We start from the raw sequence: 19,896 nt of genomic DNA on the forward strand, positions 1-19,896 counted from the left end.
GATGGTGATTGCGCAGCAGCGCAGCAGCAGACAGGTGAAGCAGATGAGTTGATTGCATGAGTGAGAGCAGAGCAGGCAGACGGGCCAGAATCATAACAGTACCACCACCCCCCAAGGTCCGGGTCCGGACGGACCCCGAGGCTGATCAGGATGGAGGCAGTGGAAATCAGTTTCACTGGATTTTATTTCAGAGCATCCGTGTAAAGGGGGCTGACAAAAATGCTTGCCACACCTTTAAGATGTTTAGATGAAAACCATGCATCATTTTCCCCATACTTCAAATTTTACTCTATTTTGTCTTGGACTATCACATAAAATCCAAATAAAATAAAATAAATGTTGTTTGTGGGACATAATGTGAGAAATGTGCTCTAAATTATTGTGTTAGTTCTGGTTTCTCAGCATCAGATTAAATTACATTTATAATAAAAACAAACATAAAGACATATTTCTATGTTGTTTTGTTTGTATTTTAACAGATGAAGCCCAAAAAAGACTGAGAGCAGCTACTAGAACCAAGACATGTGGCTCTGGCTTGTTTTATCTTTGGAACGTGATTATGGTGCTAAATTAAAATTCATTACTGTGACAATGCCCTAAAATGGGACCTCTTAAACAGATTAGATTTGCATCCTTGAATAGAGGATAGATACCTGAGGCGATGCTTGTCTTTTTATACTTTTATTTCAGAGTATTTTGGAATGAAACCTGAAAAGCCTTTAAACACATAGCATATGCGCAGGAAAACAAATGAAAAACCTTTGAAAGCCCGCAGCAGAAACAACTAAATAATGCAGTTCAGAAAAGTAGGGCTGTGAACGAAAATGACAATTTTTAGTAACAAATGTAGCCTATTTAAACAGGTTTTTTAAACGTTATTGCATTTTCATTTTCCAACGCCAGTCATGGGTGTTTTCTCTCAGTGCTATGTGGGAATTTAACATACTAGAAAGTGGAAAATGCATGCCTTATAGAAGTCCATGTTCGTAGTCCATGTGGTATGCATTAATTCTTTAGAATTCACCTAACTAGTAAATAGTCCACCTGTATGTTATTTAGTCTGAGTATAAATACACCTGTTCTGTAAAGAGTATAAGATTTTTGCAAGGAACTGCCCATCAAACAAGTACAACAACCTCTCTGGAGGTAGTTTTGTAAACTAAGACAACACTAAGGAAAGGTATTAGACTAAATACTATGATTTTTACATGTGTCCTCTGTGGTCTGACCTAACTCAAAAATACATTAATTCTGAGTGGGCAATTGTATTTAGCTCTCAGTTACCTGCTGCAAATGCACACTGAACAGAAAATTTCTACGTACACAAGTGTTTTGTGTCCATGAGAGCATATACTATTGTACAAGAATGCCAAAAGTTTTGTAGGAGCAAAGAATATTAGGAGAAAGGCAACAGCAGACACAATCAACTCCAAGAACTATAAAATATAAACAAAACTAACAAGACAACTCTTTTATAAAGCATAAGACAACTCTTTTATAAAGAATTTTGGAACAATTTCTTATTGAAATTTTCTGACCAAAGCGGTTTTTGTCCAAAATGTTTTTAGGATTTATCTGAAATCATTTTAATACATCTGGCTGTATGAGGGCTTTGAGGGTTTGTAACATGTGAGTTTAAGAGGAGTCAGCTGAACTGAGGCCTTTCTGTGTTCAGTTTTCATGTTCTTCCGGTGCATGTGCTACTTTTCCCTGCATACTCTAATTTCTTCCTACAGTGCAAAAACATGCCTGTTAGACATACCAATTTACAGTGTTGTCTACCTCTTGCCCATTATCTCATGAGACAAGCTACTGTAGTCCTAAACAGAATGAGGCATGTATGGAAAATGAGTGGGTGGTAGTTGTGGCTCTCTGACTGCCCATTTCAAAGAGTTATTTTATGAACAAATCCATCCATCCATCCGTCTAAACCCGCTTGTCCAAGAAGGGTCGCAAGGGTGGCTAGTCGAGAGGCGACATACAATCAATAGTCCATAGGCGATGGCAGCGTCATGCTGTGGGGATGCTTTTCTTCACCAGTGAGAGTTGATCGGAATATAGAGGGAACTAGGTAAAGGGCCATGGTGAAAGAAAATCTCCTTGTTAGAGATATACAAAGCATTTAGCCAGAGGTGTAATGGAATAGTATGGCTCAAAGCAGATTTATGTGAAGTATCATCCATCCAGTCAAAGCCCAGACCTAAATCCAACTGAAAAAGTCTTGCATGAGTTGAAAACTGCGGTTTGTAGCACTCTTACTGATCTTAATGAGATATTTAGCGACATTCACTAGACAAGAATTTCAGATTTTTAGACATGTATGTAAGTTGTGGTTTCAATTAATATTCACTCAAGGGGACATAGTACATATGCTCATCACACTGGTTAACAACTACTTTAATATTGTTGGTTAATCAGGACACATGTTGAAACAGGAAGACACATGTCTGAAGATGATTTGTCAGACACATTTTGATGTGTAAGACCTTTATTGTTCATAAATGGACTGCAAGAATGAGCTCTCACAACAGGACTGAGAGCGAGCCGCCAGATGTTGTGCAGACGAAACTGATCTGTTGATGACTGCAGCAGAAATTACAGAGATGCTTTACAGACACAAGAGAATATTTTTATCTGACTTTTTCTTATAGTACCTTAAAGCCAGACATGAGCAGGTGTCTGACTTTTTAACAGGTGTACAAAGAGCATGTTAAGGACAACTGAATTAAGTTTCTGGAGAATTAGACATTTAGGGAAAGAGACAGATTCAAATATCAGAGTTCAGATAAAATAGACATGAGGGTGGATGGAAAGCAAAAAGGAGACAGAGAAACAAGTTTTCTTGACCTAGTTCCAATTGTACGTTCCCTAAAAAAACAGCTATCTTTCAAACTCCTCCCTCTCTTCTGCTCCATGCAAACACAGCCAACTGTTCTCATCCAGTCTCAGACTGAAAAAAAGGCCAAAACAAACAGACACAAAGACTTCTGAGGAAACAGAGACACATACTCGTCCCTCTGCTCTACAGGGTCAACATGCTGCCTCAAAGCGTTCTGCACCCACAAACACACACAGATGCTCCACTGAAAGCTTACTGGGGCCACACAAGTTCAAAACTGTCCACAGAGCTTAAAAGCACTTGACACCTTTCCAACTCCAAGCTCATCTAGAACCTGTCCACGCCTGGCAAGGTCAGGGCCACTGTTGTCAAACTCATGATTCTCGCACTGTTGTGTATTGCTCACAAGTGATTTCCAGCACCATCTCTTTCTTTCTGTGAGGTTTGCTTTGCTTTCATTTTGCTACTATCTTCTTTTGTCAGGCTCCTACTGTGGCATTAGCTGGAATGTCACAGCCCTGGCTACAAAGAACTTCATTTCATTAGTGCAGGCATGTGCCCCTCTCTTAAAAATGCTGAGCAAGGAAGTGAGCGTGCCATCAGCTCAATATAAGTCAACCAGACAACAGCTACACAGAAGACTGTTTAACATAAGACAGAAACTTGCACTGGGTGTGATTTACTAATCCAGTGCATGAATAACTCAGTCAATATTGTTACAATAACTATGACACATTTTCCAACTGGGACATGGAACTCAATGCATACAAGACATTCAACATTGTTTATTTGTGACTTCAGCTTTTTATTAGTCAAATTACTTAAAATAAATTTACAGGTCCTTCTCAAAATATTAGCATATTGTGATAAAGTTCATTATTTTCCATAATGTCATGATGAAAATTTAACATTCATATATTTTAGATTCATTGCACACTAACTGAAATATTTCAGGTCTTTTATTGTCTTAATACGGATGATTGTGGCATACAGCTCATGAAAACCCAAATTTCCTATCTCACAAAATTAGCATATTTCATCCGACCAATAAAAGAAAAGTGTTTTTAATACAAAAAACGTCAACCTTCAAATAATCATGTACAGTTATGCACTCAATACTTGGTCGGGAATCCTTTGGCAGAAATGACTGCTTCAATGCGGCGTGGCATGGAGGCAATCAGCCTGTGGCACTGCTGAGGTCTTATGGAGGCCCAGGATGCTTCGATAGCGGCCTTTAGCTCATCCAGAGTGTTGGGTCTTGAGTCTCTCAACGTTCTCTTCACAATATCCCACAGATTCTCTATGGGTTTCAGGTCAGGAGAGTTGGCAGGCCAATTGAGCACAGCGATACCATGGTCAGTAAACCATTTACCAGTGGTTTTGGCACTGTGAGCAGGTGCCAGGTTGTGCTGAAAAGTGAAATCTTCATCTCCATAAAGCTTTTCAGCAGATGGAAGCATGAAGTGCTCCAAAATCTCCTGATAGCTAGCTGCATTGACCCTGCCCTTGATAAAACACAGTGGACCAACACCAGCAGCTGACACGGCACCCCAGACCATCACTGACTGTGGGTACTTGACACTGGACTTCTGGCATTTTGGCATTTCCTTCTCCCCAGTCTTCCTCCAGACTCTGGCACCTTGATTTCCGAATGACATGCAGAATTTGCTTTCATCCGAAAAAAGTACTTTGGACCACTGAGCAACAGTCCAGTGCTGCTTCTCTGTAGCCCAGGTCAGGCGCTTCTGCCGCTGTTTCTGGTTCAAAAGTGGCTTGACCTGGGGAATGCGGCACCTGTAGCCCATTTCCTGCACACGCCTGTGCACGGTGGCTCTGGATGTTTCTACTCCAGACTCAGTCCACTGCTTTCGCAGGTCCCCCAAGGTCTGGAATCGGCCCTTCTCCACAATCTTCCTCAGGGTCCGGTCACCTCTTCTCGTTGTGCAGCGTTTTCTGCCACACTTTTTCCTTCCCACAGACTTCCCACTGAGGTGCCTTGATACAGCACTCTGGGAACAGCCTATTCGTTCAGAAATTTCTTTCTGTGTCTTACCCTCTTGCTTGAGGGTGTCAATAGTGGCCTTCTGGACAGCAGTCAGGTCGGCAGTCTTACCCATGATTGGGGTTTTGAGTGATGAACCAGGCTGGGAGTTTTAAAGGCCTCAGGAATCTTTTGCAGGTGTTTAGAGTTAACTCATTGATTCAGATGATTAGGTTCATAGCTCGTTTAGAGACCCTTTTAATGATATGCTAATTTTGTGAGATAGGAATTTTGGGTTTTCATGAGCTGTATGCCAAAATCATCCGTATTAAGACAATAAAAGACCTGAAATATTTCAATTAGTGTGCAATGAATCTAAAATATATGATTGTTAAATTTTCATCATGACATTATGGAAAATAATGAACTTTATCACAATATGCTAATATTTTGAGAAGGACCTGTAGCTTTAATGGCTGCAGCACAATCCAAAACTGAAAAATCTAGATAGAACCTGAGCCCTGACAATCCCTTTAACATAATGGTAATTAAAACAATCTTTAATTTATTTTTATTTTCTCAAGTTGTGATTTTAAATAAACCACTAATAACTAACCCATGACTTCCTGTTCCCTTTGGGCTTAAATATGATGTGCCACACAGGCACATTTATTTTAAGGGAAGAGCACAATGTTGGAAGAGGACCATTTTTTATATTATCACCACAAAAGGTCAGCAGGACGATAAAAAGGAGAATAAATACATCTCCAGAGCTCACTGTTGGAGACATGCAGCACAGTGTGGCATAAACTGTTGTCGGACTTTAACTGGAACTGTGCTTCAGGATTTGTTGTATGATTGGAAGGTCCAAAGACAGATAAACAGAATCCAGACTGAGTACAAAAACAACAAACTGAAAGGTCCAAAGTCTAAAACCACAAGCAACACCAGACGCAGAGACATGGAGATGAAAACAGGATGCTAGAAACAGCCTCTGAGTAAATGACCCAAGGGTGGAATACTGTATACACTGTGGCAGGTGATTAATGGGTTGAAACAGGTAGGACTTAATTATAAATGAAAAATAGCTGGAGCACAAGGGGCTGAAGAGATAACTGGGGGAATCTTTAAAGGGAATGGCTAAACAGAACTAACTCAGAAACCAGAAAAGAGCAAAAACATGAAGAACACAACCCAACAAGGGAATGACTGAATACCAAACAAAACCCTGATGCAGAAATCTCAGGATTAACAGGAAAACATGAAGTCAACCAGAGTATAAGGAACCATTGCCTGCAGAGAGAAGTGGTGACTAAGGGCAACACCACAAACCAGAACCTAAAAAACATAAAATAACAGAAAAAACACAAGAAGCAATAGGAATCTTAAAACTTATGATAAACCAAATACAGAACACCAAATGTGACAAAACCGAAACCACAAGATAATCAGAGTACAAGCTGAAGTCCAAAGGATCATGATACTGTGCGTTATGGATTCAGCCCTTCTGCCTTTACACATTTCCATCAGGGGAATCATTAAATGTGACTGGCACTATAAATTCTTTGCCACAATATAGCTTGCATAATACAGGGGTTGGACAATGAAACTGAAACACCTAGTTTTAGACCACAATAATTTATTAGTATAGTGTAGGGCCTCCTTTTGCGGCCAATACAACGTCCGTTCGTCTTGGGAATGACATATACAAGTCCTGCACAGTGGTCAGAGGGAATTTAAGCCATTCTTCTTGCAGGATAGTGGCCAGGTCACTACGTGATACTGGTGGAGGAAAACGTTTCCTGACTCGCTCCTCCAAAACACCCCAAAGTGGCTCAATAATATTTAGATCTGGTGACTGTGCAGACCATGGGAGATGTTCACCTTCACTTTCATGTTCATCAAACCAATCTTTCACCAGTCTTGCTGTGTGTATTGGTGCATTGTCATCCTGATACACAGCACCGCCTTCAGGATACAATGTTTGAACCATTGGATGCACATGGTCCTCAAGAATGGTTCGGTAGTCCTTGGCATCTAGCACAAGTATTGGGCCAAGGGAATGCCATGATATGGCAGCCCAAACCATCACTGATCCACCCCCATGCTTCACTCTGGGCATGCAACAGTCTGGGTGGTACGCTTCTTTGGGGCTTCTCCACACCATAACTCTTCTGGATGTGGGGAAAACAGTAAAGGTGGACTCATCAGAGAACAATACATGTTTCACATTGTCCACAGCCCAAGATTTGCGCTCCTTGCATCATTGAAACCGACGTTTGGCATTGGCACGAGTGACCAAAGGTTTGGCTATAGCAGCCCGGCCGTGTATATTGACCCTGTGGAGCTCCCGACGGACAGTTCTGGTGGAAACAGGAGAGTTGAGGTGCCCATTTAATTCTGCCGTGATTTGGGCAGCCGTGGTTTTATGTTTTTTGGATACAATCCGGGTTAGCACCCGAACATCCCTTTCAGACAGCTTCCTCTTGCATCCACAGTTAATCCTGTTGGATGTGGTTCATCCTTTTTGGTGGTATGCTGACATTACCCTGGATACCGTGGCTCTTGATACATCACAAAGACTTGCTGTCTTGGTCACAGATGCACCAACAATTTGTCCTCTTTTGAACTCTGGTATGTCACCCATAATGTTGTGTGCATTTCAATATTCTGCTAATTGAACCTTCACACTCTGCTCTTACAGGTGCAATGTGCCATCAATGAAGACTGGCTACCAGGCTGGTCCAATTTAGCCATGAAACCTCCCACACTAAAATGACAGGTGTTTCAGTTTCATTGTCCAACCCCTGTAGATGTAAAACCAGAACCAGGTCAAACAGACTATTTCAGTTTAGAGGTAGCAGGTTGGTTTTAATGAAATTGTGACATTTTGAGAGTTGAAACTCTTCCAACCTGAAGCAGTCCAACAAGTGTGTCTTCAATTGCATGGGTATTTAGAAAGATGATGAGAAGCCGATGAGTGTGTAACATTTATAGCATCATTTAAAAAAAGACATCCAAGTGCTGATTGAGCAGTAACACCTGAACATTAAACTGGACTGTTTTGCTGTTAAAATGTAAAAACAAAAATATCCACAGCACCCGGTTGTTTTGGATTTTGTCACACTTCACTATGTTTTATGGGGATGAAATGTGAAAAACCAACACAAAGCAGTGCATAAATGTGAAGTGGAAGGGAAATGATGCCTGTTTTGTGACACACTCTCCACTGGTTTCCATTATATCATTAGCAAATAAATAGCATTCAACGATCAGAAAATTAAGGTTTTGTCTACTGTTAGTCATTTTTAAGGGTGTTTTTGGAGCAAAATAGCAATGCTGTTTCTTGTAAAAAAATAGCAAAAGAGGGATTTGATAATAGCTTTCAAAACATCATATGACAAAATAAAGCACTTTTATTGGTTCTATATAGTCTTTTTCTTTATTGTTTTATCATTCATAGTGATGCACTGTGGAGATGTGACAGGCCACAAAAGGGGTTGTAGCCTGATAGCAACATGGTAGCTTGGAGGGATGGCTTCTCTCTATTGTCGGTCTGATTTTTATATGCAGTATATAGTTCACCTAAAATATAAACACTAGCTAAATTCTCAAATGTGCCAAATGTGTTCAATATTTTAGGTTTATCTTCCAAGCCACTGTCTGGTGCAGGGATTAGTGTAGAAGTCTTGTTTCAGCTAGCTGACAGGCAGTGCACAGCAACAACAAAGGGAGAAGTAGTGCTCCATTACTCTATGCTTTATAGTTGGAGATTTTCTCTGGCATCTAATTAAAAGGATTTAAGCTATAAGAATGGAACAACTGAAGGTTCATGAGGTTTACGCTTAGAATTCCTTACAAGACATGAAAAACATGATTGAAAAATTTAAACACCTGCAGTATCTATGACATCATAATAAATATTTAAATATTAAATGCAACATTTTCAAATTGACCAATGAAGCTTATACTGAAGATAATCTGACATAAAGGTGAGGTTTTGTGAGTCAATAAATCTCAGGAACCCTCTTCTACACTGACGACATTTATACATTATCTGATTTGAACTGACCAGTGGAGCATCCTTCCAAATAAGCACTTTATTCAGTTCAGAGCAGATAAACTCTAGCCCTGTTGCCAATCTCTTGATTGAACACTTGAAGATAAAGGTTATCACCAAACAAATTTAGTTAAGGCAGGGAGGGGCGAAGGATCTCAGCAGCACTCGCAACTGATCTAATCAACTACACAGCTAAGTTGATTATAAAACTGCAGGTCTGAAGTGCAGACAATGGCTGGGGAGGAATAAAACTGTGGATATGAGAGGAAAATCACCAGGAGGAGTGAGGAGAGGACAGAAGGTGTGAGCAGCAATCCACAGAGGTGAATGAAGACACGAGAACAGAGGAAGACATGTAAAAATGAACCAGAGAAGAAGAAAACTGCCGGGCAAGGGGGTACAAAGGCAAACAGGACAGGGTTAGGAGCAGGTTCAACAGAGCAGGGAGCAACACAGAAGAGTTATAATGAACAAAGGGGTTCACAGCAGACTACAGTCAGGTACACACAAACAGAATAGAGGAATTATATTCCAGGGCAGCAGCAGCAGCTGAACTCCACTGCTGGATCAAAGCAGTAAGCAGTGGTCAAACAAAAGCAAAGCTTCATCAGAGGAGTAGGAGGTTCATAAGGAGCCATCCAAAGAGGTGAGCATGTTTCTGCTGATGCCAAAGGGGGATATTAAAGTGTGGTTGAAGAAAAGTGGCATTTTTTGTATTACTATAGGCTTGTGATGAGCAGTCAACTTTAGGAAGGCAGAATGTGTTGTATACAAAGACTTGCAAAAGTGTTCATAGGCCTGAAATATTTTTTACATTTCACATTATAACAAAAATCTGCATATTTTTTAATGTTGTTTTAGATGTTTAAAAAATATATATTGCAGTAAAAATCGGCAAAGTGTGAATTGCATTTCTATTCAAACCCCTTTACTTTAAAGCAAAACAAAAATCAACCCGAACTGGGTGGGCGGAGGGGGCCTTGGAAGGAGGAAGAAACAAACAAAAAAGAGAGTTAAGGCGGGCGACCGAGATGCCCGAAGAGGCACAGGGTTCAGGTTGATGGCAGAAATTAAGCCTTGGAGATTGACAGCGGCAGAAGCACTGGGCTTGGAGAACCCACGTAGAACCTTGTCAGGTAGTCAACCAGGAGGTGCAGAGGACCTTCTGTGACCCTTCTCACGTAGCTGACCATGTGGCACGAGAACCCACAGAGAATCTTCTCTGGAGGTTGAGTTGGAGATTTGTGGAGTCCTGGAGACTGGAAGCTACTATGGAGCTCTGGAGAATGGAAGCCATGATGGAGCTCTAAAAACTGCTTCACGGAGTTCTGAAGTTCAAAAAGAAGGTCAGGGAGCTGGCTCATTGAGGAACAGCTGTGGAATGGCAGTATAACCCTCTGAGGAACCCTGGAGAATGGCAGTGAAACCGCTGGAACCCTTGGAAGAACCTTGGAGAGCTTTGGAGACGCTGGGATTATTCTCGATGGAGCTCTGGAGAGCAGCGTGGAAGCTGGGAGAACCCTCGACGAAGCTCTGAAGAGGAGTGTGGAAATCAGGAGAACTCTCAATTGAGCTCTAGAGAATGGAGCTGGAATCCTTAACAAGACTCTGGGATGTTGATAGAGGTAAGTCTACCTGGATGCCGTTGTCAGAGAACACAAGAACAGAAACACGAGACTGCCTGTTCTCAGTTTCTTCTGAGAACTCAGACACAGGAAAGTAAGACAGCTTGGAGAACTCGCAGGAACGCAGGAATGTGAGATGGCTTGTTTCTTTGCCTCCAAAACATGGAGGAGGGGAGGAGGGGATAGTGATGAGGAGCTGGTCTGGAACCAGGAAACTTGAAAAGAGGTTGGAGACACTGGGGCAGGGATAAAAGCATTGACCAGGGCCTCCAGGAGCAGAGAGGTCCGTCTGATCTTTCAGAACAGGAGCAGGCACTAGCACTCGGAGGCAGCTTGGTGCAGGTTCTGGTGCTCTGAAGCAGCATGGAACAGACTCAGGTGCTTTCAGGCAACAAGGAGCAGTGTCAGGGACCACGTGAAGCAGATTCAGGGAGCTTGAAGAGGTCAGACCCCCTTGAGAAGGAGTGGAGTTGTCGGCCAGACCCAAAGGAGAAGGCGTGGAAACGTCATGGCCGCGGCATGCACGTCTGGAATGCCAGGACTGTGTTCCACCCACTGGTGCACCGGAGCATGGCAATGAGGAGCACCCGACTGGAGACTAGAGAGAGACAATGTGGTTGTGGCATGGAACCCTGCTGATCTTGGTGGAGAACATGTGAGGCGTTGAGCCAAAGGTTCCGAAGTGGAGGTGGGCTTGAGCTACTGGTGACCTTTTCGTCAGGCTTACGCACCATGCTGAGGAGGGGGAAAAAAGGCATACGGGTCGTACTCTGGCAGCGCAAGCACCAGCCTGGAACCCCGAAAGGTCTTCTCCATTTCCCCCTGCAGCAGCGGAGAAAGCAGGATCTCTATTTCATCTCTATATAAGTCCCTCGCCTCCTCCAGCTGCTGCTCGATCCACCGCAGAGCTTCTGCAACCCTCCTGTCTGCTTGGAATATTTTCTGGTTGGGTTGTACTATCATGGTTTGCAATGTTGAAGGACCAAAGCGGCAACAGGACATCGGCAGGGGAAAGGGTATTCAATTCAATTCAATTCAATTCAAAGATAGATTAGACATGATGGAAACACAGGAATTTGAGAGATGACAACAGCAGTGACAGCAGATGACCCAACAATAAAGGACAGAAAACAGTAACTTTAATTTACAGACAAATAGGTGAGTGCAATCAACAGAAACACAAACAGGTGCGGATCATGACACATGGTCTAATTTAATCCAGTATAAATCCAGCTGTTTTGTGAAGGCCTCAAGGGTTTGCTAAAGAACATTGGAGAACACTCAGCAACATGAAGCACAAGGAGCAGAGCAGATAGGTCAGGGACAGGAAGTTAATGGGAAGATGGATGGAGCTGTATACAGGCACATCAAAAAACATTTTAGAGGCTAGAAAAGATTTTAGACCGGGGTGTAAGTTGAACTTTCCAGCTTGGTAACAACGCTAAATATACAGCCAGAGCTACAATGGAATACTTTAGATTAAAGCCCTTTGTTAGAATGGCGCAGTCAAAGTCCAGACCTAAATCCTATTGGGCATATGTCCCAAACCTGAAAAATATCTATTCACAGATGCTCAACATCCATTCTGAAATAAATCAAGCTTTTTTTTTTTTTTTGCAAATAATGGAAAAACATATCAGTTTTTTAGATGTGCATAGCTAGTAGAGAAATACTCCCCCAAAACTTGATGGTTTAACTGCAGCAAAAACTGGTTAAAAAAATTATACAAAAACTTGCAGAATTTTCCTTCATCATCACAATTATGCACTGCTTTGTGTTGCTCTGTTACATAAAATCCCTATAAAATATGTTATTGGACAAAATGTGAAAAGTCTAGGTATTTTTGCAAGGCACTGTGAATCTCAAAATGTGAACATGTGTCAAGCTAAGGCCACAGTCGACTTCAGTATTATCTTTGAGGGTCTAAAATTATTTTATAGTATGTGTGTTTGTTTTCCTTCAGCTGCCTTTCAAAGCAGCATGTTTAAAAACCCTGAGCAGGAAGCCGATTTTGTCACAACAGCAACTCAACCAGTGTCCTCACAGGAGCCATGACAATCTATCAGCAAACACATCTCAGACAGAGCTACTCCAACTGCACAGACAGACATACCTGTTCTTCCCTGACAGCCTGATTCTTGATATTAAAACACCCACACTGCGGGCAGACATGCACAGTGGCAGGAAGGTGAAACTGCTCCTGCATACCATCCTGCGCTGTGCTCTGGAGCACAACGCAACAGGGGATAGTGTTCGTCGACTGAAACACCATTGGGACCAATTAAGCAGAGGGCAGAGCACAGTGCAGTCAAACGCCACGCTTCAAAACCAGTTCAAAAGGCCTGCTGCTGAAACGGAGAGCTTAGTTTTCATTGGGATAACAAGGGGATCTTTGTGTGTATTGTGTGGGATTTTATGGGACAGAGGTTAGTGTTTTTGCATGTTTAGGAGTATGTTCCAGCATCTGCTACTTCTTCAAATGTGCTGATCTATACCAGACTGAGACACTGACACTGAACCACCTGAATCAGTCCTTTTTAAAGCAGCTGTGTGTGGCATGTTCGCTTTAATTAATCAATGTCATAATAATGTGTGTAACTAAAATGTAATGCAAATAGAACAACTGAGGTGAATCATTGCCCGTAAACTTAAAACTATTTCTTTTGGCACTTTAAAAGTATTTTGAAAATATTTTAGACTGTATGTATAATTTTGAGTGTGTGTGAATTAGAAAACATCTGTATAAAATTTAACGATTTGCACCAAATTGTTGTTTTCATTCAATTTATTCATATTCATTTAAGTTATTTGTTGTCTAATAACAACCCAAAAGAAAAAGAACAATGAAAATGCATTGTTATAAAGCCAAAATTAATTACATATTATCTGCCCATGATGAGTGTATGTAAACCTCTGACTGACACTGTACATGGAACTGATTTTTAAAATGTATTGGACTTTCCTATTGACTCTGTATTAGGAACGGAAAGGCTTGATCTGTTTATTTCCAGTGAAAACTGGAGGGCAATATTGTGGGTTTACAGATCCAAAGACTTTATAATTATGGACATCTTTCCATGATTAAATGCAAAATTGGTTTGCTTTCGTGAATATTTTCAGCGTCACTACAGGTCAAATGCAGCCTCAATCTCCTCTTACCTGAGGACTTCATTGGAATTGCCTGAGATTGGGGTTTTCTTTTCCGGAGCTCCGTGGCATTCTGATTTCAGCAAGGTGTGAGGTCCACGGTCCATCATCATGGTGGAAGTTGCCATGGTAATAATCGCCACACCGTCCCGAACACGGGCTTCCAGGCCATAATCCCACTCATCGTAGGATACAGAGAGAAGACCTGTGTGGACAAAGCAGGAGGATAAGAGATAAGATTCAGTTCGAAGCAAAATCTGGAAAGTAAGAAGGCAAAGTACGAAGACTATAAGATACGGTGCTGTAAATAAGTATTTGACTCCTTAAAGGGTTCTTCTATTTTTGCTCTTTTCTCAGATTTAAATGATAAATAAACATGCAGTTTTGGGACTGAATTTATGTAGAGAACAACCTATCCAAACTAAACTGCCTTTTGTTAAAAAGCAATTGTCCCTCATCTTTACCATGTGGTTACTCAGTTAATCATAAATTAACTGAGTAACCACATTTTCTGGTTCCATTTCACTAGTCACAACAAGATGTGATTACTGTCAGACCTGTAGAAACAAGAATCGCTTAAATAGAACCTGTCTGACAACATGAAGTATGCTAAAATATTTCAAAAAGCAACATATCATAGTGTGATCTAAAGAAATTCAAGAACAGATGAGAAACCACGTCAAAAACATGGAACAGTGGTGAACCTTCCAAGGGCCTACAAAAATTACTCCAAGAGAACATCCAGGACTCAACCAAAAGAACCCAAAGTTACATCTGAAGCACTGCAGGCCTCATCTTCCTCAGTCAAGGTCAGTGATAAAAGGTCCAAGATAAAAACCACTGCTGACCAAAAAGAATATGAAGGAGCGTCTAACTTTGCTATACTTCTTAGTGATCATCAGACATTAGGGAAACTAATCTGTGGACTGACAAGAGTCATAGCTACAGTCAAACATGGTGGTGATAGTCAAATTGTCTAGTGAATAGCTTGAAAAAAAAAAGCACTAAATGATTTTGGAGTGCCCAAGTCAAAGTCTGGACCTAAATCCCATTAAAACACCGTGACATGGCCTTAAATAGCTAAATAATTTCCAATATGGCTGATTAAAAAAAAAAATCTGCAGATATAAGTGAATCATCATTCCTCAATATCAGTGTAAAAGACTTATTGAGAGTAATCACAAATGCTTGGTGGCAGTTGTTGTTGCCAACCAGTTACCTGTACACAACGGCTTGGTAGGGTTGGATGGCCTCTTTTTCTTTAATAAATGAAATCTTAATTTGAAAACTGTATTTTGTATTTACTAAGGTTGTCCTTGTCTGATCTTAAAATTTGTTTGATGATCTAAAACATTTAACTGACACAAAACACAAAAAGGTTAAATCTGTGTGAGGGAAATAATGAGGGGGAAGAGAAGCAGAGATGGAGGAATTATTCTTCCAGAGTCCATACAAGACATGAAACTGGGTATAGAGTGTGATGATTCAGGGATGCTTCAGAGTAAATGAATACCAGTCGCATTCTGCCTGACTGAGTGTCTGTCACATTGCTAGGTTCGTCCATCTGTCTGTTTAAATCTTTGTCTTTGTCTGCTGGCCTTTGTGCTGTCTGTAGCTTGTCCTCTTGACTTGTTTACTTTCTAGTTACAAATCTTTCGGAACATGTATTTGTATTTATATGTTTCTGTGCGTTTAATTTTTAATTGGCCACCTGTTTCAAAGCCAATTTCTCCAGAACCCTTGAAAACACCCATTTAACTTTTGCCAGGATGCATGATATTCTCTATCATACCCTCTTGTAAGCAAGTGTTTAGACCATTCCACATATTTGTCTGAAGCACTCAGACGTTCTTTATCTAACAATTTTGCCATTTTCTGTAATGTTAAGGTCACCCAAACTCACCGTTTCAAAGCTGACATTTAGTTTTTGGTTATTATTCTATTTTGGTACAATATTAATCTAAAATGAATGGAGAAAAAATCACAGGCCAAAGTATAATGAGTGTTGATTTATTTGGAAAATCACCCAATCACCTAACCCATCTGATAAACTGCTGTCATTTCGAATTAAAATCTATATTGTGATTTTCATCCATGATGTAATTAACCAATGACAAAGCATCATTATGAAGTGATGAGACGCAGTGTGTTCTATCATGTGCACAATGTTCATCTCTTTTTAATGACAAACTCATATCATGATTGCATCATGTTTGGATCTATTTACTCTCCTCAGGCCTAACTTACAACAAGTCTAATTCTATCAGGAATAATTTTGGAACACTGTTTAGGAGCTCATTTATTCATGTTTGGGTACAAGGCTTCTGTTGGACCAGTTCCAGTTATGACTCCATGTATATACAGACTCTCACAAAATAATTCGTAGCTTTTGGACAATCACAAACTCCAATGGTTTTTCTTGGTATTTTCACTGCTTTTTACTAGCCCTTTATGGTATGTTTCTGCCAGCTTTGTACATCTAAAGACAGATTTGTTTGCCAATTCTTCTTTACAAAATAGACCAAGCTACGGCTAGCATCTGTGAACATCAGGTTTCAACTCTTTTCACACATTACAAATGGATTTTTTGTAATAATGAATATTCTATGACCCGACATATGCATTTGCTTTAATCAAGACAATTCTTTTTTTTTTTTTTACCTGTCCTGTCCGGCAGAGAAGCACTCAGAATTGTTGTCTGAGTGCCAGAAAAAAGCCCAACAGATTTACTTTCACAAGTGGAGCATTACAGCTGACACTTTAAAGCTCTGCTTGATATTCATAAAACCTTTATTAGAAACTGCTTTGGGATTATTTCAACTGTTACGGACAAGGAGACAGAAATGGAAAAGAAAAAAAAAGAAGCAGGAAAGAGAGAAAGGAGGGCAAAAAGGAAAAGGGGAGAGAAGGAGAATAGAATAGAGGAAAGAAAGAAGGATGAAGAGAATACAAGATAACACCCTGCTTGCTTCCACGCCTGCAGAAATGTTTGTATTACCAGCCTTTTTAGCACAGTACTTATGAATGCAAGATGTATTTAGTGATAAATGCAGCTCAATATAAAACATCTGTGTATCTGTTCACACCTGAATCTAAACACCTGTGGGTCTGAGTGTGAGCGCGCATGTGCATACAAGGTATCTCCATAAAAATATGCAATAGTGAGTGTGAGGAGCCACAGACCCGTCCCCTGGACCCGGAACAGATACGAAGGAGATCCAAGCCACAGACATCCAAAGGCCCCCCAGAGCACAGCAACCCCAGGAGAACCACCGCCGGGACTTCCGTAACCCCCCCAGAGAGGAGCAGGGGAGAACCACCCAGCAGCCACAGTACTGGAGCCTCAGGGAGCTGTAGCGACGAGCCCACAGGCCCCACTGGCAGCCGTCTACGCCCGAGCAGATCCAGCCATGGACCCAGAGACCCGAGACCCCGGAACATATCACTCCCCAAGCAGAGGCCCGACCGAGCCCAGGGGTCCGGGCCCCGCAAACGGCCACCAGGATTGAGCCAGCACACACCAAAGCAACCAGCTCCGGATACCGAGAACCACCAGTACACCAGTGGGAAGAGATACCAACCACTGGCAGGTAGTGTGGTGGGGAGGGAATAGGCCCCCCATTGGATGGGGGCCTAAACTGATCCAGGAGAGGGAACAGCCGAAGACACAACCTGACACAAAAAACAGGCACACACAATCACACATTCCCAGCCTCATGCATACACATGAAAACACTCACACCCACGCACCCAACATAAAGACAAACAACAATGGACGTCGCACACTCACTCACCATACATACTCTATACTCCCAGGTCCAGGTGCCGATACCCCATAGGGACAACCAGCCCCTGACCCAGGAGGTGGTCCCCTTCCCTCCGGGGGAGGAGACAGGCAGACCGCCCCAGCACCTAAACCTGGTCTGGGCTAGCCCGGCTCTTGCCTGAACCTGATCGACCCCGGCCCGGACCCCCTGCCCCGTCCCCAGTCCCCAACCACCCCCATCCTCATCCAGAGGGAGGGGGCCATGTACAAAAGAGGGGTCTACATGGTCCAAACAAGCCTGCCAACCAGAGCCGCTACAGAATAAAATAGAACCAACCCCCAATGAGTTCCGATTCCAACCCCATGAGCCCTCCGTCCCCAATGAACCCGTCATGAATCTCCCCACTGGACCACCCCCAACCAGGACACAGATATTGAACACATGCCCCAGAACCCAAACGCCATGAATCACCCCCCACCACAGCCCATAGTCACACTCCCACAGTAGAGCTTCATCCCGGAAAGGCCAACGAAGCAACACCCACACAGCGCAAGCTCCACACACAGCTCCGCTCCAAGCACCCCCGCCGTGACAGCAAGGCAAGAGCCCCACGCAATGCTGTCCCAGCCCCCGCCCACAAGCGCAACAGGGCAGACACTGTCAAGCACCTGTTGCCCCCGACCCCACACCAAGACGGAACAAACTCACCCGGCAAGATGTCCCCGGCCAGCAGCAAACACTTGAGGCCGGCATCCCCAAACCCGCAACCACATAGACACACCACATCACCGCCACTGAAATGTTAGCCCAGGTAGAAACATTATCCAGCTCAGCTCTACCATTGCCGCTCAGCCGATCCAGATGTCGGTGACCCCACATCCAAGGGCACAAGACATGCTCCGCCGCGCCACCCGTTGAGGAACTGTATAATATTTTTAACCAGTTTATGAAAGAGCTTCCAAAACCAAATTTAGTCAAGGTTGCAAACAAGAATTTCCAATTAACTCTATCAAATGTTTTTTTCTGCATCTAGAGATAATATATTGGTCTCAATATTTTTACAGTATGAATAGACTATTAAATTAAGTAATCTGCGTGCATTTGTGGATGAATGCCTCCCATTTATGAAACCAGTTTGGTCAGGATGTATTATGAGAGGAGTTACCTTTATTTTAAGATCCACATTAATAAGGGATATGGGACGGTGGCTGGTAGGAAGTACTGGGTCTTTTCCTGGTTTTAACAGGAGAGTTATCTTGGCAGAATTCAAATTTAGTAGAAGTCTGCCATTTATTTGGATTTCCTGCACCATTCTTTGGAATGTTGGAGCCAAATTATTCCAGAATTCTTTGTAGAACTGTTGGGAATCCATCTGGGCCTGGAGCCTTTTTAATGGGCATGCTTGTGAGAGCTTCTTGGATTTTGGCTCCAATCAGTGGTACATCCAGGGCCATCGCTTGATTATCTGATAATTTAGGAAGTGTTACTTTATCCAGGAATTGATTAATGTCGTTATCTGACAGGTCTATCTGTTGTGAGTATAAAGCTTGCTAGAAATCTCTGAAAGTGCTGTTTATTCTTTCAGGATCATAAACTGTATTCCCTGTCGAGTCTTTAACAGCAAATATAGTTGTTTTTTCTTTATTTATTTTTAACTGGTTAGCTAAAAAGCTACCTGATTTATTGCCATGTTCAAAGTTTTCTATTCGAAGTCTTTGCACTAAGAATTAGGTTTTTTTGTCTATAATGTCATTTAATTCTAGTTTGGCTATATGTAGTTTACTCTGCATTTCCTCTTCCTGGGAAGCTTCTAACAGTTTAATAGTTTCTTCTAATTCTTGAATTTGTTTGTTTTCTTTTTTTTCTTATGTGATGAGAATGAGATTATTTTACCTCTCATCACAGCTTTCCCTGCCTCCCAGAGAACAGAAGTTGATGTCCCTGGGAGGTCATTAAACACCAAATATGAAGTCCACTCTTCTTTAAAATATTTGATAAATTTTTCATCCTTAAGCAATGATTGTTTAAGTCTCCAGTCTTTGCTTTCATATTTACAAGAGATAAGGAGACAGGATCATGATCGCTGACAGCTATAGGGTGTATCTCAGTGTCTGAAATGTCAATCAAAAACAAGCTCAATGAAGACCATTCTATTGCATCTCTGCCTGTATGTCTAGTGTCATCATTCTACTGGATGGTGAACCTCTGCCCCAAACTGCATTGAGAGTGATATGAAGTTACACACTACATACTATTTAGTAATAAGGTGACATCTCTTGGCTGTTGGTAGCACTGGATTTTATTTAGGGGTATATGTCTTTTCAGGTACTTTTTTATTTAGTAAACATTTTATATAAATCATGCATCCTTTTTAATTTTACTGTTTTCTACGATTATGTGCTAATGTGTGTTGGTCTATCACATACAGGGGTTGGACAATGAAACTGAAACACCTGTCATTTTAGTGTGGGAGGTTT

General features: G+C 41.7%; 1 protein-coding gene across 2 annotated transcripts in view; it reads right to left on the minus strand.

The window, feature by feature from the left end:
* LOC124863843 (glutamate receptor ionotropic, NMDA 2B-like) overlaps positions 1 to 19,896 on the minus strand; it is a 243,124-nt gene that overhangs the window by 63,531 nt on the left and 159,697 nt on the right. For both annotated transcript variants that reach the window (XM_047358359.1, XM_047358360.1), the window contains one exon: positions 13,665 to 13,857. In XM_047358359.1, the coding sequence (XP_047214315.1) occupies positions 13,665 to 13,857 (193 nt within the window). The remainder of the gene's footprint in view (positions 1 to 13,664; positions 13,858 to 19,896) is intronic.

The sequence above is a fragment of the Girardinichthys multiradiatus genome, chromosome Y, assembly GCF_021462225.1.
Source record: "Girardinichthys multiradiatus isolate DD_20200921_A chromosome Y, DD_fGirMul_XY1, whole genome shotgun sequence".
Classification (NCBI taxonomy): domain Eukaryota; kingdom Metazoa; phylum Chordata; class Actinopteri; order Cyprinodontiformes; family Goodeidae; genus Girardinichthys; species Girardinichthys multiradiatus.